Genomic DNA, 21677 nt, shown 5'->3' on the forward strand with positions numbered 1-21677 from the left:
TGGAGATGGAGGAGTCATCCTCCTACTGTGAGGCTGCTGGATGGCAAGTCTGAGAGGATGCCATGACCAAGAAGATCGAGTCTATAGAGAAGAATGATACATGGACTCTCACGACACTGCCAGCTACTCACAAGCCGATTGGGCTCATGTGGGTTTTCAAACTGAAGAAGAACACAAAAGACGATGTGATCAAACACAAGGCGAGGTGGGTAGCAAAAGGATATGTGTAGCAGTAAGGAATCGATTTCGAAGAAGTGTTTGTGTCGGTGGCTAGGCTAGACACCATGCACGTTATCCTTGCTATTGCAGCCAATCGAGGTTGGCAGGTTCATCATCTGGATGTCAAATCGGCATTCTTAAATGGTGAGCTCGAAGAGGAAGTATACGTGACCCAGCTGAAGGGATTTATAGTGAAGAACAAAGAGCATCTTGTGCTCCAACTCAACAAGGTGATGTATGGACTCCGACAGGCGCTACGAGCATGGAATATTCGACTTGACACGAGCTGGAAGCAGCTCGGATTTGCGAAGTGTGTTCAATATCATGTTGTATACACAAGAGGAACATACCAGCATGGAATTATTGTTAGGGTATATGTTGATGATCTCATTGTGACAGCAGAAAGTTTAGAAGAAATCATGGGATTCAAGCAGCAGATGATGAGTGAGTTTGAGAAGACTGATCTCAAATTGCTCAATTACTATCTCGGGTTTGAGGTAGTTGTGAGGAACCGTCCAAATAATATTCTAATTAATCACCAGGAGGATCATTATTCATAATCACAACCATGATGATTAACCAGAATATCATCCGGTAGTCCCGGCACGTGTTTTGTGCCCAAGATCGGAACACATGCCTTCCCAACATGTACATCATAACAAAGCTTAAGAAAGAGCGGGTAATTAACATTATATTACAAGTTCTTAAGCATGCAATAAGTTATCACAATTTACAGCAAAAGAAAGCTAGGAGGAGACTAAACCCTGCTCAACTCCTAACCAGCAAAAGAACTAAGCAGCGGAAGACTAAAAGCTATACAACAAAAGGATATGGAGCCACATGCCCTTAGGCTCCATACCAGAACACTGAGTTCGGAGTAGAGCGTGCTACTCTTGTCCACCACCCTGATCGGCAGGCACAAAGTAGCCAAACACCGCCCCCTCCTCGCCGATCTGTGAACCTGCACCAACTTAAGGGCAGCACTCTGAGTACGAAGGTACTTACAAGTCTTACACAATATGGGTATATAATATCCCGACTCTAATGATTATGCATTGAGCTGTTAGCAAGAGTAGGCCACAAGGTTAAGTAAAACATATGCGGTAAGCAACCTAGACATATGTGTGAGCAACTAACTTAACCAACATATATGAAATTACCCTGCAACTACCAACTGATCATACGAAACTGAAACCACATTAGTATCAATGTATAACAAGTGCCAGCTTGACCACCTCCCACATATCCGAACCACAAATCACATATTCGAACCATACAACCGAACCAACCACGAGAACTCTACGACCAGTGCAAATGAAACAATAGCATGCTCATGACCGAGAGCGCGACAGTTTGAACTGTTTATACACCCTGATGTGGATACTCCTGAACCCACACAATACGAGGACCATACGGCTTGTGCCACTGGCCAAAGTGCATACAAGGGGGTACTCGTGACAACCTTTCCCAACCAGCCCCAACCGTGTGGGGCATGCATCGCTCGGTGCGGCAATACTAGAACTACTCTCGGAGCAAACTAGTACCGCTTACAAGCCCGTCCGCTCACACCGTCGATGTTCACGCCCACAAAGCTACAACTGCGAAGATAATTCGGCTCGCCTTACCATTAGATCGGCATGTGGTGAGTAAGGTAAGTGCTAAAGCTAACTACCGCGACGATCGACCTTAAACGATGCAAGCGGCCTACGGTGTCCGGGTTCCCTTCCCGAACTATCCTCGGACTTTCCTTGAGGGTAGATGATACCCCTAACACCGCCCACATCTCGTCTCATACTCAGCACTCGATCATCCAACACCAACAACCCAACACGGTAACCATTGTGAAAGTAATTTAACCTATAGCTCGCGAACAATGGGACGTTCCACCGCTCGACTTCTACCGAGGACCTATGCATTGCAAAGCATCTCACATCACTTTTAAGTTAGACCTTATCATGAATAAACTCAGGCTACAAGGATATAAATCAACAATAATTCAAGGTAGAGACAATGCGATCAACATAGGTTCTACCCATAAAAGCCCGACATCGACTTCATATACATGCAAACCTATACATAAGCATAATTTGTCAATATTTAGACTTTATTCAATTCAACTGACAGGGTTCAATATGATAGATGCTTGCCTTGCTGTTTAGGTGGCTGCTCAAAATTTTCCTCACTCTCCTGGATCACCGGCTCAACGTTCTCTCAAAAGAATAACGCGTGCAATGCCATGAGTATGGATGAAATGCAACAATGCATGCCATAGGATGCGCAAAACATGTTAAAAGTGCAAACATGCGAATTAGAACAAAATTGGGACTCAAACCAATTTGAAAAGTTACTGAAAGTACGGAACCTCCAGAGAAATCTCCGGAACCTCCGGATATATGTGGACTATCCGTAAAATTATGTGTAACATCCGGACATTTCTCCGGATACTCCGGACATGTGCGGACCCTCCGGACACTCCAGACCTGGGCTGAAAATGTGTTTTCGATGATTCGTCGATCGATTCAACTTGAATACTAGACACATTCTACCTAAACATGGTCATACACTATATAAGGGTTTTAGATTCAATTAATTATGAAATTTTAAAGATTGAAACTATTTCAATGACTCATTAAACCTCAGCGTGTATTTCATTAACCAACGGAATTGAAACACTCATCTCATGGTTCATAGTATTTTTAATGTGTAGATCATGTTAATACAATGCTAGCAAAAGTGGTTTTATAATTTTAGGATATGGCAACAACTAACCGTGACCTAAACAAGCCGAAAAATATTTAATTAATTAACTAATTCTCAAAAATATTTTCTGTAGTTCCAACATTTTTAACATGTAGTTCACACTCATACGAAGCTAACGCAACTGGTCTCACATCATTTTCAGTTTGGATGAATTAATTATAAATTTTACAAGTCTCAACGTGCCTCATGGATAGACTCTGGTACCCGGAGTATCCGGCTTTACTGTTTATCAGAGGTTTTTTCTTTTTTGTCTACCTTTGTTGATAGCTTGTAAAATTTATAGTTAATTCATACAAGCTTCAAAAATTATGAAACTAATTTTATTGGCTTAATAATAACCTCCTATACCTGTTAAAAGTGTCCTCATCCATTAAATAGTTAATTAAATTTCTGAGAATAATTAATTAGGTTGAGGTTTCATTAATTGACCATTAATTCTCTACAAGTCCAAAATTAGTGAAACTAATTTTTCTAGTCTCCTTATGACTTGTTATAACTAGAAAAATATTTTCATGCTTTATATGACATATTTTATGGCAACTCATCATATGCATATTGTAGCATGCATTATTGCATTTCACTCATGTTCATTATTGCATGCGTTTTTCTTTAGTGAACAAGAAGCCGGAGTGTGATACGAACGTGGTTGAAGATGACTCTAATCTTTTGGATTTCTATGAGTGTTGCTTGGGTAATTATAGGCAGCCATCTAAGCAGCATGGCAAGCAACTCATATTGCACCCTTGTTCAATTGAATGAAGCTTAAAATTGATAAATTATGCTTATGTATATTGCATGTTTAGCGAGTCGGTGTCGGGTATAAATGGGTAGATCCTATGTTGGTTGCATTAGCTCTACCTTGAGATATTGTTTACCCGCATCCTTGTAGCCTTGAGAGCATGTTGTCATCTAAGTAGAAATTCGGCTTAAATGCTTAGCAATATATAGGTCACCGGTAGAAGTCGAGTGGTGGAATGTTGCATCATTTGCGAGCTATAGGTTTAATTGTTGGTCACAATAATTTTAACCTTGATGTGTTGTTGATGATGGTTGGATGAGTGGTGAGTATAAGGCGAGATGTGGGCGGTGTTAGAGGTGTTTTCTGCTCCGGAGGAGTTCCTCGGGGTAGTTCGAGAGAGGAACCCGGACACCGTAGACCGCTTGCGTCGTTTAAGACCGTCCGTATGTACCGTTGGCTTTAGCACTTACCTTACTCACCACATGCCGATCTAATGGTAAGACGAGCTGAATACCTCTGTAGCTGTGATCATTTGGGCCTGAACATCGACGGTGTGAGTGGGCGGGCTTGTAAGAGGTGCTAGTTTGCTCCGGGAGTAGTTCTAGTACCTCCACGCTGAACGATGCACAATCCAAATGGTTGGGGCTTATTGGGAAAGGTTGACACGAGTACCCCCTTATGTGGACATGTGTGGTCGCATGAGCCGTATAGTCCTCAAGTCATGTGGGTCCAGGAGTATCCCCTGCAGGGTGTAAAAATATTTCAAAATGCCGCACTCTCGGTCATGAGTATGCTATTGTTTCATCTGCATCGGTTATAGAGTTTTCGATTATGGATTGTGGTTGAGTATGTGGGAGATGGATGAGTTGGTCTTTGTTACTTATATGTTTATAATGGTTCTAGTTATTTATGTTCAGTTGGTTATGGGTGGGTAGAATTATGTTGTCGTTGGTTAAGTTAGTTACTCACACATATGTGCCTAGGTTGCTTACCGTTTATGTTTAACTTAACCATGTGATTTTTTACTTGCTAGTGGCTCAATACATAATCCTTGGAGTCGAGCTATGTATATATGCTCTATATAGTTTAAGTCTTGGGAGTACTTTCGTACTCATGCCTGTGTTTTCAGGTGCTGCTGGTGAGGAAGAGGCGGTGTTTGGCTACTTCGTGCCCGTCGGCGATGACGACGGGCAAGTGTAGTTCATCCTCCTCTCGGAGGTCGTGCTTTGGGGTGGAGCCTTAAGGCATGTGGCTCCACTCTCTTTTGTTGTATAGGTTTATGTTTCCGCTGCGTAGTTGTTGTTATCTTTTCCTGTAAACTGATGCAAATGGTTGCATAACTAAAAACTTGTAATATAAATGTTAATTACTCACTCTTTATTAAGCTATGTTGTGATGTGTAATGTTGGAAAAGCATGTGTTTCGATCTTGGGCATAAAACACGTGCCGGGACTACCAGAGCGGTATTTTGATTAATTGTTGAAGTCGTGATTAAGAAAATGATCGATATAATGATTAATTAGAATATTGTTTGGACGGTTCCTCACAATGGTCTTGTGTATACCAGAGGAAGAGAAACAAAGGTAATCACCAGCTACATAGACAGTGATCTGGCCGGTGACATGGATGACAGAAAGAGTACCGGAGGTATGGCTTTCTACATCAATAATAGTTTGGTGTAATGGAACTCGTATAAACAGAAAACAATGGCTTTGTCTTCATACGAGGCATGAATTCATGGCGGCAACAACGGTGGCATGCCAAGCTTTATGGCTTAGAAGTATGTTGGGGAGCTAATAGGAGAATACTCCAAAGCAATCAAACTCTTTATCGACAATAAATCGGCAATTGCTTTGATAAAGAATCTAGTGTTTCACGGCTGCAACAAACACATTTACATCAAGTTTCATTTCATCCGTGAGTGCGTGAAAGGAGGCCATATTGAGGTGAAGTTCATCTATATGGAGGAGTAGCGAGCTAACGCTCTGACAGAGGCACTACTGGCGGTGAAGCTGGCAGTCATGCGACATCTATTTAGGAGTTTATGATCTTGGCCCACGTCAGAATTAGGTGGGAGTATGTTGGACTTATTCCTAGCGTGGGACTCGGAGACTTGATTGAAATCTGGAGTCCCGGTAGTAACTCAGAAACCAGGACGCTTACGTGGTCGGACGCTCGTGTCGGCGCGACTTGCTAGTCGCTCGCGTAATCGAGCATCTACTGCTCGAGTGGGGTAGTCGAGTACATAATGATCGCTCGTGTGGTCGAGCTCGTATTGGTCACTAGCGTGATGGGGCACAAGCTGCTCGCGTGTGTTATCCTATCGTTGAAACCACTAGGGACCCATCGGCCTTCCCGATGGGCAGCGGTATCCCGGAGTTGGGTCGCCCCCAGCTACCAAAGAAGCACGGCAGTGCCAAGTTCATGGACAGAACCACGTGTCCAAGAAGCTCGGGCGCCCCAACCCTACCCGTTCATGTGGCTGGACGACGTGGGTGGTGGGAGAGCGCGCACAATGCCTCCCAGGGATCAACCATTTCTTGATCAAGGAGCCATGTTGAGCTGGGTTATTTCCTCGAAGCTGAGTAGTGCAGCCTTATCTTTAGATCATTCCTGCTGTTATCACTAATGATGATTTTGAGGGGAATAAACTAGCTATAGTAAATTAATAGCTAATGAATCATGGTATTAAGAGTAAAATAATGGAGTGAGGTCCATGCCAAAAGAGAATAGTCTATGCTAAGCACACAGGGATGAAGATGCAAGTTGCTGGTTAAAATTTAGTACATTGAAACTTAGCAATTCAAAGTCAAAAGTCTGACGTTACCTACTTTCACATCCATCTGTGCAGTCCTGTCGTTGCTTTTACCTAGCATACTAACATACATTACATGTTATCTTCATAAAAAAACTACTTGATTCTGCTGTGCTGAAAAACGTACCCTGATTCTACTTTGCTGAATTATTCCTCCACAGCAACTCTGGCAATAATACACAAAAATCAATAGAAGTTAACATTTTTAAGGTTCAATAACAGCTAAGATTTCATCTGCACCTTGGGCTATTAACAATCGACAGTTGCTTCTTTACTGCTCCCTTTCAAGGAAGAACAGTGAAAATCACATAGAAGCCCTTAGTTTAGGCTTACTTCATTTTGATAGATCAACAACTAGGTCAAACGAACAGTTGCCAGTTGTTGTATAATGAGCAGCAAGTAAGCTACTATCAGCATCATCTAATAACTAATTTGCTAACAACTCAGTTAATTACAAGCACTCCAATGTATGATATAAGCCACGACACACCGCCGGTGTCCAATTTAACTAGCATAAGCAGGTAATCTAGCCCTGATTGTATGGTGCATCCACAGATTTGTCCTTTCCATGACGGCCATTTGGTCGCATCTGATCTCGTTAGGTTAACTAAACAAAGTGATCACAGCTTGACTATGCTGGTCCTTGTTTTCCAAATAGAGATCACAATGTGTTGTCATTACAATCCAGAAAAATTGTGGTGTAATCTTCTGTGCTAAATAAGGTTTGTTTTTGAGCCAGGCATGCGGGGCTGCTCAACAGCTTGATTCACATCTCTGTTCAGATTTTGAGTCTGACATCTGTTTTTTGATATGGGCTACTCTACTTATGCATCATTTTCATATTTGTTGTTACCAGTGAACAATTGAGGTGAACTACATACTGATTGTATACCGATAAGGCGACAACAACCAAACATTATATTCTATAGTGTTATGACTAAGTTGTTGTATGCTATTCCAAGAACACATGGCTCTGAAGATTACACATTGACAAATTAAAGGTGGTCTCCATAGTCATAAAAGCCAAACTCTCTAATTTCTACACAGAAAGTGAAATAGGTACAAACAATTCACATAATAAATTTCATGTACTTTAGCAATTTTGTTCTTTTGAGGGTTTCCTTTCCACGGGTATTCGAAAAAATGTCGTTCAAGTCTTGATCTTGGTCAAGCAACCGCAAAGTTTTCTGAGAAAAATTACTATTACTGTTCCAAATCTGACAAGCAGGTCTTATTAGCGTGTGTGAGCTGTGACAATTGTATTGCTTGCTGTATCTGCCCAGCATGTCTCCAGTTTAGTCCTGGTGTGGTAGATCCATGATCTGACACCTCCATAGTTTCTGACAAATTGTTGATCTCGAGTATTTGAATGAACAGGTTGCAAGAACTTGCTAATATCCTATTCCTTTTGTGGCTAAGTTACATTGAATTGTTCCAATAGGGCAATTCCATGATCTGATCCATGTGCAAGAGACGACTTCGCAGAATGATCTTCCTTCTGACTTTTCAGTTTCTCATTTCAGGACTTATAAATCTATGAAAATACTACCAGCAGTTTAATTTGACAGATGGAAAATTTGGCGAGAATTGTCGGTATGGCAAGTTTGAATTTGTTCGCTGGTTTTAATTTCACCGAATGATGATGTAGCAGTGGCTTCCAAGCATCAAACACCTAAAGAGAACAAGAACCAAAAACATTTGTTTTCTCTTAATTTCTTTGGGCCAAGGAGTGCGAGGTCTTTCCTTAAGAAAAATGTGATGGAAATCTTCATCGTGATCCCACTCTAGGTCCAAGATTTGACCAAATCGTTGACAAGCTTGGCCTCACATGATGCATCGACAAACAAGGTCTTGTCATAATTTTACTCTTCTCAATATTTTTTCCTGGTTCTTAGCTAGCTGTATCCATTTGAGAAATGATTAACATATATGTTTAGGAATTAGGTAGGAAAGACGCCTCCTTGATTTGCCCGTTGACAAAACCTGCAGTTTACTTGAACTGAGTGCATCATCCAACAGCCATGTGCTTATATTTATATGCCATTTCCCCCCTCTACTGTTGTACTTTTTTTCAATTCCAATTTATCCGTTCCTTGTTGCAAATTATGTTGTTGCATGACACCATCTATGTATGCCATACATCATATACAGGTGACTCCTCCTTGGACCAACTCTCCTGAATACAAGTTCTCTGATCAGAATTTGAAGTCAGAGATTATAGGGTGAGTGCGCAGTTCAAACATGCACGGAACCATTACATTTTCTTAGGAACAACCTTTTTGGCGAAGCCATGTTGCAACGATTGCATGTTATGCATAAGTGAGTGGTGCATGTGAGTGTCTCAAATCTAGCAACCCTTATTGTTGGGAAAAAAAATTTATACAGACGTCTCCTACTGTAACAATATCAGGATGGTCATCAGCTCCTCTCAACGTGAATCTCGAAGCGATATATCTTATCTAAATAAAACATTATACTGTATGCATGCTCATATTCAACTGTGGTTCTCTCTCAGCGCCGGAGGGCCCCACCCGCGTAGCCGTGTAGGAGCCCATGGGAACACGATCGATGAATGCCATTGCCAGCTTCCTCGGTTAATTATCGTGCTGAGACGCATCAGGTCGCCCATTCATATTCAACGGCCGGTGAGGCGAGGTCACGCCCTCCAGGCGGCCGATAAAGAAAACTTGGGGACGACGAATGAGCCTGCAGCAGTTTCAACGGGCTTCGCTGGAATCTCAACAAGTTGGCCAACTAAACCCTCTGAAATAACATCAAACCGTATGGCCTAACGAACGCCGATTGGATCGCAACACCGAACCGTCGTAGTCGCGGCACCGGTTGTCTCGGATTTCAACAAGGGGCCGGGCCGGGTCGCACGCAATTGCACGGGTCCATCTCCACAGTCCATCCCATCGTATCCTCTGCTAATTAATTCGGACTCGATCGAGGGGAGACTCGCTGGCTACTAGTAGCAAGTACGGTAAGTAGCATCTGCATCTTCGCAAATCACATCACATCACATCACATCACATCACATGATGAGTTTCTTTATTCCAGGTCTTCCAACTCTATTTAATCCAACTCTATTTAATTTGGCACATGCATGATGATGATACGCGCTTGACCGATACTAACTACTCTACAGTAGTGGATGCACGTACATACACGCAGCACAATGTACGGAGTAATGTACTGTTCACATACAAGTAAAAGAAACTAGCCGGTGGTTCAAGCTAAGCTAATTCGCTGCAATATTTTATCACAATAATATTTAATTAAAATTAATCTTTTTAGTTTTTTTTACGAAGTTATTATCATTTAGTTATAAAACATATAAATTAGAAGAAGAGATAAAAAAAAATATGTTAGTGGAATAGAAAATTATTTATACTCTAAACTTGTACTCAAATCATATATATGTATTGATTTGATTCATATAAGTTTTGATTAACTGTCAAAATCGTACATCAAGTATAGACAGTCCAATTAAAATCAGAATAAGTTTATCTTTCTTGCATGTTGTATCTTACCTACTGCTTGCTTGATGCAATTAACTTGAGCTATACGGTGCTTCTTAATCTATTATCTTAGTAATTTTTTAAATTATTTCATTATTTAATTTTTATTTTTTCTAAGACTGTATTTGATATGGACCATTCTTTTTTCTATACCTTAATTTCAATTATAATTTATTGTATTTTATTTGTACTCTTTATTTAAATATTTTTCTTCTCAAACCGTATGAAAGTTGAATTGCTAATATTTTATAATTTTTAATTTCGATTTTAACTATTTATTAATCATATTTGATATGTCCTTTTTGGTTTAAACTAGGATATTAGATATTCATAATAATAACTGATCTAGATCTTTTTTCTTTTTTCGATTAACATGATAATTTTTTGATATTAAGAGAAAATATAATGACTTATTTTAACACTTAAATAATAATATTATAGATAGTCCAAGGATTCCCGTTAAAAAGAAAATATAATCCAAGGATAAACCGGTGAAAGATGTGATGGATACATCGTTCAGGCGCTCTGGTACTTTTCATGCATGTCCGAATTTTCGTATTTGACCTGTTAGATTCCGAAGAGAAGCGCAATCGATGTGCTAGTTTCTTCAGATTAAGCCCATCATGCATGCATCCATGGCTGAACAATTCCTCAACATTTCGGTTGCTTATTCAACTTGGTAGCACCGCACCGGCCGTACAAAGGCAATAGGACGACCTAAAGAAATGCGAAACACGTACTCTCCAGTCCGGCGTTCGTACACACGCCAGCAGCTAACAAGTCAGAACGCATTTTGTCAGATCGGCAAAGTCAGAACCAGCTGCTATCCACATCCACATCGATCGATCGCACGCAACCCGCGGCGTGTGTGTGTGTGTGTGTGTGTGTTTGCAACGGCTGACCTACCGAAGGCGTGACGGTGTCCTGGTCGCCGGTTGCCGGAGCAGCTAGTTAGCTAACGTAGGCCGCAGGAAGCCGGCGGGCGCGTGGACCGGCGCAGACATCGCGGCGGCAACGACATTTAGGACGACGACGACGACCGAGTATTCTATTGGCCTCGCTTACCTCACCTTGCTCGCCATGGGCTAGCTAGCTAAGCCTTTTGACATTTTTGATGCTCTCCCAGCCCAGCCCGTGTGGACGACGGCCGAAACGTGGCAGGCTGAGCCACTGGGATCTGGTGTGCGCGAGCGCGGCATCTCAATTTTTTTAGTGCAATTAATCGGCGCGAGTCAGAAACTGCATGCAGGCTGAAGCTTGGTTGCTTCTTTATAAGGAGGGCAAGGTACCGCAAGGACATGGCACTGCTTGCTGGAAAGGTATAGCACAAAAAGGGAAAGCCCGGCCGTCTCGTGGACCGGTGCGGCGCGGATAGCTCCTAATCCTAGCTCGCTCGTGTTGCGATGGAGGTCGCCTTCGAAAGGCCGCCGGTGAAGGAGGAGAAGAGGGTAGATGCGAAGCCGGAGGTCGCGGCGGTATGATTACTATGATCTATTGATCTGTTCTTGCTCTTCCCTACTTTTGTAGTTCAACGCAAGGAGATTCAAGCGTCTTTTTCTTCTTCTTCTTTTTTGATGCAGATAGCAGGAAGCGCTCTTCCGATAGTCTTTGAAAGTTTTCACACAACGCAAAGGGATGCAAGCATCAAGCAGGTACGGTACATACTACTTAATTGGTACTTAATCATCTACCGAGTCGATCGAAATTCGGTTGAGAAATCATTCATGTTATGCATCAACCTCATAATTCTCATCTGATTCAACTGTGTGTACGCGTGTACTACAACAGGAAGACAAGCTAGAGGCTGCCAAGGCGGAGATGGGCGAGGTGAGGGAGGAGAATGAGCGTCTCAAAACGCTGCTGACCCGCATCGTCGGCGACTACCAGTCGCTGCAGATGCACTTCCTCGACGTCGTCAAGGTGCAGGAACAAGCGGCCAATACGAAGCTCCCCACGGCGCCGGCGCCGGCTCCCGGCGCCAACGACGATCCCGACGACCTCGTCTCCCTGAGCCTCGGCACGAGGGCCAACGGCGTCCGCCGCAAGGGCCACGAGAGGTCGTCTTCGTCGTCCGGCACCTCCGAAACCACCGAAGACGGAGGCCAGCTCTCCCTCGGGCTCCGGCTGTCCACAGACGACGACAAGGCGAGCCTCGCATCGGCGGCGCCCGTGCTGAACCTGAGCTCCGATAGCAGAAGCGCTGACGACACCGCCAAGCCTGCACATGCCGCCGCGTGCCCGCCTAGCAGCGCACGCAAGAGCCCGAGCGGCGGCGCCGGGGATGGAGAGGACGAGGAGGTGCAGCTACAGCAGGCCAAGAAGGCTAGGGTTTCCGTCAGGGTGAAATGCGACACTCCTACTGTACGTGACGAGTACATGCATGTCTAATCTGATGTATGAATACAATCACGCATGAGAGCTAACTAATTGACGGTGTTCTGATGTTGGTGATCAGATGAACGACGGGTGCCAATGGCGGAAGTATGGGCAGAAGATCTCCAAGGGGAACCCCTGCCCGCGCGCGTACTACCGCTGCACTGTCGCGCCCAACTGCCCGGTCAGGAAGCAGGTGCAGCGGTGCGCGGAGGACACGACGATCCTGATCACCACGTACGAGGGCACGCACAGCCACCAGCTCCCGCCGGCGGCGAGGGCCATGGCGTCCACGACCTCCGCCGCTGCGGCCATGCTCACTGCGGGCTCCACCAGCTCCTCCTCGGCCTCCCTCGGCCACCACCATCGTCTCGCGCTCGCGTCGGCCGGGCTGATCGGCGCAAACACCATGGTCTCCACCGCCGCGTCCTGCCCCACCATCACGCTCGACCTCACCACCCCGGCGGCGCCGCACTCGCTCATGCACTCCTCGCCCTACGCCGTGGCCGCCGCCGCGGGGTACGAGTCCAATGCGGTCCCGGCGGCTTGGAGCAGCGGTTACCTGGCGTACGGCGGTGCCCAGCCGTCGTACTACGCCAAGAGCTTGCCGTCCATGGGGCACTTGTTCGGCGGCCTGGGCGCCGTGTCGAGGCCGGAGCAGCAGTACGGCCAGTCGTACCTGCAGAGGGCGAGCGGCTTCGACGGCCATGGCGCGATGGCGCCTGCCGTGACGGACACGCTCGCAAAGGCGATCACGTCGGACCCGAGCTTCCAGACGGCGCTGGCGCTGGCGATCACGTCGGTCATGGGGCGCGGCGGCGGCAGCGCGGCTGCCCAGAAGTGAGAACTCACGCGCTCATGCATCATGCAATCGATTGGCTAATGGCGTTTCGCGCGCATGCGTGGCCGGGTTAGATCTTGTGTAGGGCCGTGTGGTTCGTATGTAATCAATATGTGCATCGTGGTTAATTACTTTGTTAATTGGAGTAGTTTTGGCATGTTAATGAGTAAATTGGCTGGGGGAAATGGTGATCAATGTAACAGGGATTATTTGGTCGATCGATGTGCATAGCATGCATGGAGGAGTCAAGTGTATCTACCATGCATGGGCGGAATCAGAGAAGTTTTGATCAGGTTGTTCCAGCTAAATCGCCACTAAACTTGCAAGTGCAATATAATTAAGTGTGATCTTTAGTAGGTACTGTATAAGTATGTGTATAACGGTATGAGTAGTATATACATGTGTCTATATATTGTGTTGAGGAGAGGCTTCTTGAAAAAAAAAAAGTGTATGAATAATGGACGAACAAGATCCGCGATCGTCCCATTGCTCGATCCGAAGGGAGGTGTGTTGACATGACAGATCATTTGATCAGGGTGCCACTTAATTGATTTGTACAATAATCATTTGATCAAGTATAAGAGTACGATCTCTGAGAAATGCTGTTGTAGACGAATTAAGCACAGTATTAAGACCTGAAAAAGAAGCTACACAGGCGCTGTTAAAATTTTAATAAAAGTAATTAACTAGTCTGATAGACTCTGATCTGAACAAGTCAACCAACCACCGTAGTTGGAGATTAGCGAGAGATGCTTGCTCGGTCATCAGAGAAGACAACGACAGGCGAACCAGTCAAAGTTGACTAATTAAGTACCGCAAAGGTGGATGAGTACTCTGTCTATATAATTATGTTAGAGTTTTGAAGAAAATTATTGTAATCTACTTAAAATATGATTGGCATCTTTAAGCAATAAAGTTTAGTTTTTTCATATGTTTGAATTTCACTCTTTCTAGTTTCTGTCTCTTGGTTCATTTGCTTTGTGTGTAAGTTTTTTTTTTCGGTTTTTATTTTTGTTTTTGTTTTTTGTAAAATTTTTAACATCTTGTGAGATCATTTTTTCTTTTTGCTAGAGGTATAAAATTTATATACACACGTTTATGTGATGTGATCTTAAATTTTCTTATCTCTAGATAATTAATTTAGAGAGTTTCGTTGCTCGGTGTTATTCTTTTCTTGTTTCTTTACTAGTTGTGATCTTTCGAGTACTAAGACATGTGTTGATCTTAAATGAAACCTATGATTCATATACCATCTGTGGAGTCGTGATGCCTTGATTTTTTTTTGTTAAAATTTATCTTGATTTTTACTTCCGCTTGAGTTTTGAGGTGCGTTGGGTGATTGTAGCATCTAGGTCCCTAAGTAAGTAGTAAGTGCTTCGGTGATTAATGACAACCGTATCATTGTGACTAATACATATGTTTTGAAGGGAATCAATTTTTTTAGTTCACAATGATTGAGTGGGTTTTCTTGGTCTCTCATGGAATTCTATTGGTCGATCAAAGGATATTTGCGTCAAGATTAAGAATCTTCTAGTTCTAAGTGTCACAAGTTGATGAAGGACACTTAGAGTAGACATTTGTCTCTTTTTATCTTTTGACCGTACTATAAAGAGAGGCTAAGTGTTGTAACTTGATCTAGTTGAGTCTAGACATAGTTAGATGCACACCTGCGAAAATCTAGCTCTAGGTAACTCAAAAAAACCTATGGGTGAGAAGTTGAGAAGTTAGAACTCAAAGTCGATTGAATTGAACGAGTTCTAGAAAGTTTGTTCTCACTGGATTGTCCGGTGAGAGAATGATTAAACTCACCGGACTATTTTCCCTCTCTGTGAAAATTTCAAACGACCTCATCGGATTGTCCGGTGATGAGAGGAATTTTGTAATAGAGCATTTAACAGAAGAGTCATTTTTCATATAAATTTGAAGTTACATGCACTGGATTGTCCGATGACCTGAAGGACACATACACTAGACTATTTAACATAAGGACTGTTTTTCTAGAGAAAATTTGAGTTGAACTAACTGGATTATCCGATGACTTAAAGGAGTTATCACCGGACTATTTAACAGAAGCTTGGTATTTTCAAAGGAAATGGATTATAAGGCACCGGGTGTCCGGTGATGAGATTGATATCACACCGGAGCATTTTGTGACTTGTGTCACAGTGTAGAAGACTATAACTCACCGGATTATACGGTGATACTGTGCGGAGGAACACCAGAGCATTTTGCAACGGCTACTCACAGCTGTCAGACTAGCGTGTGGAAAAAGTATACGCACTGGATTGTCTGGTGTTAACAGAGGTGTGTGCACTGGACCATCTGATGTTCACAGAAAAAAGTGAGTGGTTGGACAATGGCTAGATGAGTTCTAGCCTATATATACCCCCTCATTTGGTTTCATTCGTCTCTCTTGCAACCTAGAAGTATTCATACACAGTGTGTATTATCTAGAGGCAAGGGAGAGTACTTGAGGTGATTTGTAAGTTCTTAATTGAAGATTAAGCACTCCATTAGTGCTTTAAGAGTAGCGAGTGTTCATTTAGCTACTGTTTAGGCTTGATAGGAATCAAGTGAACCAGTTAGCTTGTTACTCTTGGTGGTTGGCAGCACCTAGCCGGTCGTAGAAATTGGAGGTGTTCTTGATGAGCTCTTGGAAGTTTTGTGAGAGCCCCAGGAAGCTCGTGTATTTAGTTTGATGCCCGCCAATCCGAAGATGGAGAAGTGACAATCACTAGTGAGCACTTGAGTCTTGATGACTCAAGGGGGAGCGACATCCTTGTGTGGATGCTCCAACAAGAATTAGTGGAGAGTACCAACTCTTCGATATCTCGGAAAAAACTCGGTGTCCACTTTCCTTACTCTTGTTACATTTCGCATTTTGCTTCTAGCATTTCCCTCGTATAAGTTTTAATTCCACACTTTACTTATGTTCTATATGCTTGCATGTTTGTGCTTATCATTCTAGCTTGCTAGATCGGCTAGTTGCTTTTATTCATTCTAGGCTAAGGTTGCTTTTTGTTCTAGAATTCGGTAATTGGTTTAGTTTTTGTTTAGTGCCCTATTCAACCCCTCCTCTAGAGCTATTAGATCCTTTCAGTGGTCCAAATAGGAGAAGACCATCGATGTCGCAAGAAATTTATTAAGGCATCTATTCACCTCATAGTTGCTTATCTCGTTCCTACAATTGGTATTAGAACCGGTATGGTCACTTGTTAACCTTAACTGGCTTTATGATCCGTAGATGATATGGAGAGAAGGTTGAAGATTCTGCTGTTTGATGGCCGTAATTTTTCGTACTGGAAGGTGCGCATGCATGCTTATCTTCTAAGAAAAGGAAGTGCAATATAAGAAGTAGTTGATTCTAACTACGAGATCTCTACTGCTCGCACAACACAAGTTCAAATTTAACAGAATGAGGTCAACAACAAGGCTAGAAATATTTTGTTCACTAGTCTAAGTCAGAATGAGTTTGATACGGTCCAGCACCTCTATACTGCTCGAGAGATTTGGAATACTCAGAGTGTCTTTCATGAAGTTATGCACGTTTGCACGATCTTCCGAAGGTAATATTATAAATCGATTGGTGAAGTTTCAACGTTGATGATCCAAAGGCTCTGAACAGAACAGATCGAGAACCTGTGGTTATCAACCGTGCAAAGACATGATTGACCTCACCAAGAAGACTTTTCCTGTAAGCGAATCGAGAACAAAAGCAAGAACATGTATATGCAATCTGAATATTGATAATTACCAATAAAGTACTAAAGTTGAGGTTCCATAAACCGAATAAGCGGCGAAACTGTATAAAATCGAATAATCTAAGAAAAACCCGAGCCTAAACTACGACGGCTACTATGTATATAGGGGTACATGAGGAGGTCAACCTAGGGTTGTGCAACCATGGAAAGAGGCGTACACAACCTGGACTCTGACCCCGACACGATTACAAGACCCAACTAGGTCCAAAACGATGGTGCATCACCTTATTTCTTTAACTTTGACTAAACTATACGGAATAATTGGTCGATTTTATATCCATTAGAAGGGGCTCATCGTAAGCTTTTCAGAATGTCCAAGATTGTCTAAAACAGACTTCGTATGAGAGAGTTATACCTATTTTATTGACGTATTATCCTGCGACTCGACCACGACCACAACTAGAGTTTAGCCTCGAGTCCGAGTAAACTTGGTCTTCGAGGGGTGATATCCGGGTAAGGTTGTGGTGCTTCTCCCACATTTCTGGTGGACTAATTGTCGTGCACGTGTTCTTGTAATTGAACCTTTTATGATTTGAGGATTATTGGTGGTATTGATCATATCCGAAGGAGCCATGAGATCATCATGAAGGCACTAATCAGATTAAGGTCAAACGCTAAAGCACATACAACCAATAATACAAAATATTTGTGCAAGTCCCCAGAGAGTCTTTGGATGCGATGTTTGCTTGCTTTGATGGGATTGTTAGCAATCTTCGATAACTTGGTATTTTACCCTATTCTGACTACGAGAGAACGATCAAGGTTCTCTATGCTCTTGACCGCAAGATGTGTTCTTGACCGCAAGTTTTCTAGGCCTATAAATAGAGGGATATGGTTATATGAGAGGTTGAATCAGCCATTTAAGCTCCTTGTGTCACCCATATGAGAATATTATGGTAGGGTTTTAGTGGAGAGGAGGATGAATGTTTAGCCTATGTAATAAGTGAGAGTTTTGAGAGAAAAAACTTTGTAATCTGCATAAAATAGGGCCAATCTTTTTGAGTAATGAAGTTTATTTTGTTTCATATGCTTGAATTCTCCTCCTTCTAGTTTCGCACTCTTGTTTTCCTTACCTTATGTGCAAGTTTTTTTTTCCAGTTTTGATTTTTGTTTTTGACTGAAATTTTAACACCTTATGAGATCATTCTTCTTGTTACTAGAAATATAAAATTTGTATACACACGATTATGTGATAGAGTCTTGAAGTCCCTCGCCTCTAGGCAATCAATTTAGAGAGTTTCGTTACTCGGTGTTCTTCTTTTCTTGTTTATTTACTAGTTGTGATATTTCAAATGCTAAGACACATGTATTGATCTTAAATGGAACATATGTTTTATATATCATTCGTGAAGTCGTGTTGTCTCGATTTTCTCTCATTAAAACTCCTCTTGATTTTTGCTTCCTCTTGAGTTTTGAGATGCGTTAGGTGATCCAAATAAAAAAAAATTATCGATTTCACAAAAAATTTGTTAAGATGTATATTCACCACTTTCTAGTCACTAATCTGGTTCCTATAGCCTCTCCTCCTCTTTGGTGTGCCGCACGATCGAGCTTCTCCTAACGCCAGTTTGCTCCTTTCGTCTACAAAATGTCCGATCCTCAAAACAGATTTCCCATGGGTCAATGCATCCTTTTCTCTCCTCTGTTTCTACCGATGGGTCGCTCCTGCTGGAATCCAGCACCCGGTCGGTGTCGCCGTCGACGTGCACCTGCGAGCCGCACGACAAAGCTTCTCTTAGTGCTGCTCTTCTCCGCAGCCGCTAGCTTCCTCCAGTATATGTGTCGGTCATCTAACCCTCAAAATGAATTCCCCATTAGTCAAGGCATCATTTTCTCTCCTTGGTTTCCGCCGTTCAGATGCCCTCGCTCCCGTCGCAATCCCATTCTCGAGAGGAGCGTTGCTCGACGCCACCCGAGAGGAGACGTCGCCTGGAACAGCGCTGCTCTACCAGCGTGCGTGGTGCGCTTGCCCTTGTGATAGATAGGAATGTTTTTTCCCCTGTGATAGATAGGTTTCTTCTTCAATAATAGGAATTATTGTTCCCTACCTTATTAGATACCAACATACTAATTTGGAGTTGTATTTCGATACTTTTACCATTTATATCAAATCAATCTCAACCCTTATAATCTGAATTTATCGTAACAGTAATAGTAATCTCTAGACCTTAAAAACGAAGGGGGCAAGTGAATTTAATATTATATTATAAGATCTCTCAAGTGATCCTACAAATTATTATAGTATGAGTACCAAATCACATGTAAATTTAATATTATATTATAAAATCTCCCACCTACAACCGAAAAAAAAGATCGATCGATCTCGATCTTTAAGTTTCTGAACATATTTTACAGTGATGGGTAACTCAGTAGGACGACTCCGAGGAGTGAGCCGCCGCCGCATGTAGCTGCATCCCCCACACGTCAGAAGGGGCGGCTGCGGCAAGGCCGGGAGGCGCGGCCGTCAAAGTCGCCGGGTAGGCGCCAGCGCACCCTGGTGCGGCGTGGTTGTGGACGCCGTCGTAGGTGGTGACGACGTAGCGCGGGTCGTCGCAGTCCCTCTCCACGCGCTTCTTCACCCCGCACCCCTCCGCCGAGCACCGGTAGTAGTTCCTGCGCGCCGCCAATCGCTCAGGACAAAAACAAAAAAAAAGTGATTGAAATTTGCAGGGCATTCATGCTCGCGTAACTGATAATTAAGTACCTCGGGTTCGGGCTGCTCTTGACCGCCTTCTTGCCGTACTTGCGCCACTTGAAGCCGTCGTCCAAGACGTCCACCTCCGACCTCGTCCGGAACCCAATCCGCGACAACGGCCGGTCGTTCCCAGCTGCTCTGCTCATTCTACTCCCGTCATCATCCACATACCTCCTGAATTCGATCAAGCCGGAACCAATCAACAACACGATATATTCTGCACATTGCACGCACGCAGGCTATAAGTATGCACGCAAGCTTACCTGTTCAACTCGTTCCCGGCAGCGCCGCCGCCGAACACCGGCGGCGGCGAGTAGTAATCAGCATGGTGAGCACCGAGCTCCGGGAAGTAGTTGTCAGCCATGGCGGCGGCCGGCGGGAAGTTCTTCACGGCACCGCTGTCCGCCACGAGGTCGGGTGGGAAGCACAAGGAGGCGGCCGGCGGGTAGGAGTACGTCTCATGGCCGAGTCCTAGTGAGGCCGCCATGTGTGTGATGGAATTCCCCGTGTCAAGCTTTGCCATTTATACGCCCAAACGATGCAGACATCCGGACTCTAGAACTGAAAGAAGCAAGCTCCATGGATGTTTCACACGGCAGGCCTGATCCTGATAGATCCGAAGGTTATCAGATGCGTCACGTGTCGATTGTTATGGCGATGTTACCCCTGCCCCCGCATGCACTTTTGGAACTTACGACCGGACAAGCTAGCTCTGGTCAAGTAGCAACTGAGATCAGTTCCAGTTTAACTAGGGTATATATGACTGCCTCTCAGTCTACTCCATAGCATATGTATAGATACACGTGTAATGTAGAGTACATGTATAATATACGTCCTCGGTGTACTTAAAAAAATAGTTGATACCGTTGGTTACGGACGACTATGGGATGATTGGCTGCAGTATGTTACAGTACGTAGTTTTTGGTATGTATATTTTGGGCCGTCCAATGTACCACGTATCTAGTTTGCGTAGGCAGAAGAACATTGGTGACCACCCAAACAAAGCCTAAACTGTAGGCGTACGACGTGCGCCGATTCAGAGATTATTCCATGCCGGTCCGAGTCCAAAATGATTTTTCATCAGGTCCAAAATAACGTCCGAGTCCTGACCGAGCGATAGATCGCATTGTTAGCACTTTTTGTACGGTACGGTGCACCTGCCCAAAGGCAAGCGACACCTGTCATAGCCTAGCTAGTTACCTCTTCCATTCTCCGGCTAGCTAGCCATCAGCGATAGATCGGTTTCACGGCGGTGCAGCAGCAGGAGCGACCGTGCCGACGTCCTGGTGACAGGGGAATTCACCATTTTTTTTTTGCCACCGTGACCTCCGGATGATATCCCATTTACCTATTTATTCTATATTTATAAATTTAAAACGGTTCGTATATTATCTTTAGTAGTAATTAATATTTTCTGAGAGTGACAACTGAACAATTATCTTCTGTGACATAGTATGCATATGCCATGCATGCATACCTGCCCACACGGAGAATTAACTGAATCTGGTTAACTTGACGATGCGTTCACTTTAGTTACCGTCCAGAGGGACACATGCCGCCCGGCTGCTCACTACTGATCGATCTAGATGTTTGCCAACCCTGATCAGTTTTTAGCATGTGTTCAATTGATTATAGTCACTCGGAAATTACTTGGACCGATCGTGGTTAATGAGTTAGTAATCCGTCTTCGTCGGCTTTTTGGGCGTATGCACACTCAGGGTATTGACATATCATTGAGATCGACCCGAGTACAGATGCAATGTTTCGATGTTGGTGTCAGCTAATACTACTACGTTCTGAGGAGTGTGGACATTAAATATCGCAAAGTTCGGTAGCCCCCTATATATACAGAGAGATAGTATTTGTGAATATCATATTTGTGAGAGGTTTTGTCGGTTCGGGTCACTGCAGATTCAGCACGAAGCAACTTTAGTACATGATCAATTTGGGTAG

At 43.6% G+C, this 21677-nt stretch overlaps 2 protein-coding genes across 2 annotated transcripts; one reads left to right on the forward strand and one right to left on the reverse strand.

Moving 5' to 3' along the window:
- The first annotated feature begins 11345 nt into the window (after nt 1-11345).
- On the forward strand, nt 11346-13484 carry LOC133909665 (WRKY transcription factor 72A-like). The gene is made up of 4 exons (XM_062352231.1): nt 11346-11529; nt 11635-11706; nt 11843-12415; nt 12510-13484. The coding sequence occupies exons 1-4, from the start codon at nt 11458-11460 to the stop codon at nt 13269-13271; spliced, it is 1479 nt and encodes a 492-aa protein (XP_062208215.1). The 5' UTR covers nt 11346-11457; the 3' UTR covers nt 13272-13484.
- Nucleotides 13485-19280: 5796 nt separating this feature from the next.
- LOC133909749 (WRKY transcription factor WRKY24-like) lies at nt 19281-20297 on the reverse strand. Its single transcript, XM_062352339.1, has 3 exons — nt 19988-20297; nt 19734-19898; nt 19281-19642 (listed from the first exon to the last, which is right to left on the reverse strand). The coding sequence occupies exons 1-3, from the start codon at nt 20245-20247 to the stop codon at nt 19396-19398; spliced, it is 672 nt and encodes a 223-aa protein (XP_062208323.1). The 5' UTR covers nt 20248-20297; the 3' UTR covers nt 19281-19395.
- Nucleotides 20298-21677: the final 1380 nt, after the last annotated feature.

Source organism: Phragmites australis, chromosome 1 (assembly GCF_958298935.1).
Source record: "Phragmites australis chromosome 1, lpPhrAust1.1, whole genome shotgun sequence".
Lineage (NCBI taxonomy): Eukaryota > Viridiplantae > Streptophyta > Magnoliopsida > Poales > Poaceae > Phragmites > Phragmites australis.

What these genes read in the sequence shown, in the direction of transcription:
- LOC133909665 (XM_062352231.1), top strand. Translation starts at nt 11,458, where the DNA reads ATGGAGGTCGCCTTCGAAAGGCCGCCGGTGAAGGAGGAGAAGAGGGTA. An exon ending in CGAAGCCGGAGGTCGCGGCG is followed by an intron (nt 11,530 to 11,634) that starts GTATGATTACTA and finishes TTTTTGATGCAG; the next exon opens with ATAGCAGGAAGCGCTCTTCC. An exon ending in TGAAATGCGACACTCCTACT is followed by an intron (nt 12,416 to 12,509) that starts GTACGTGACGAG and finishes GTTGGTGATCAG; the next exon opens with ATGAACGACGGGTGCCAATG.
- LOC133909749 (XM_062352339.1), bottom strand. Translation starts at nt 20,247, where the DNA reads ATGGCAAAGCTTGACACGGGGAATTCCATCACACACATGGCGGCCTCA. An exon ending in GCCGGGAACGAGTTGAACAG is followed by an intron (nt 19,899 to 19,987) that starts GTAAGCTTGCGT and finishes GATCGAATTCAG; the next exon opens with GAGGTATGTGGATGATGACG. An exon ending in AAGAGCAGCCCGAACCCGAG is followed by an intron (nt 19,643 to 19,733) that starts GTACTTAATTAT and finishes GGCGGCGCGCAG; the next exon opens with GAACTACTACCGGTGCTCGG.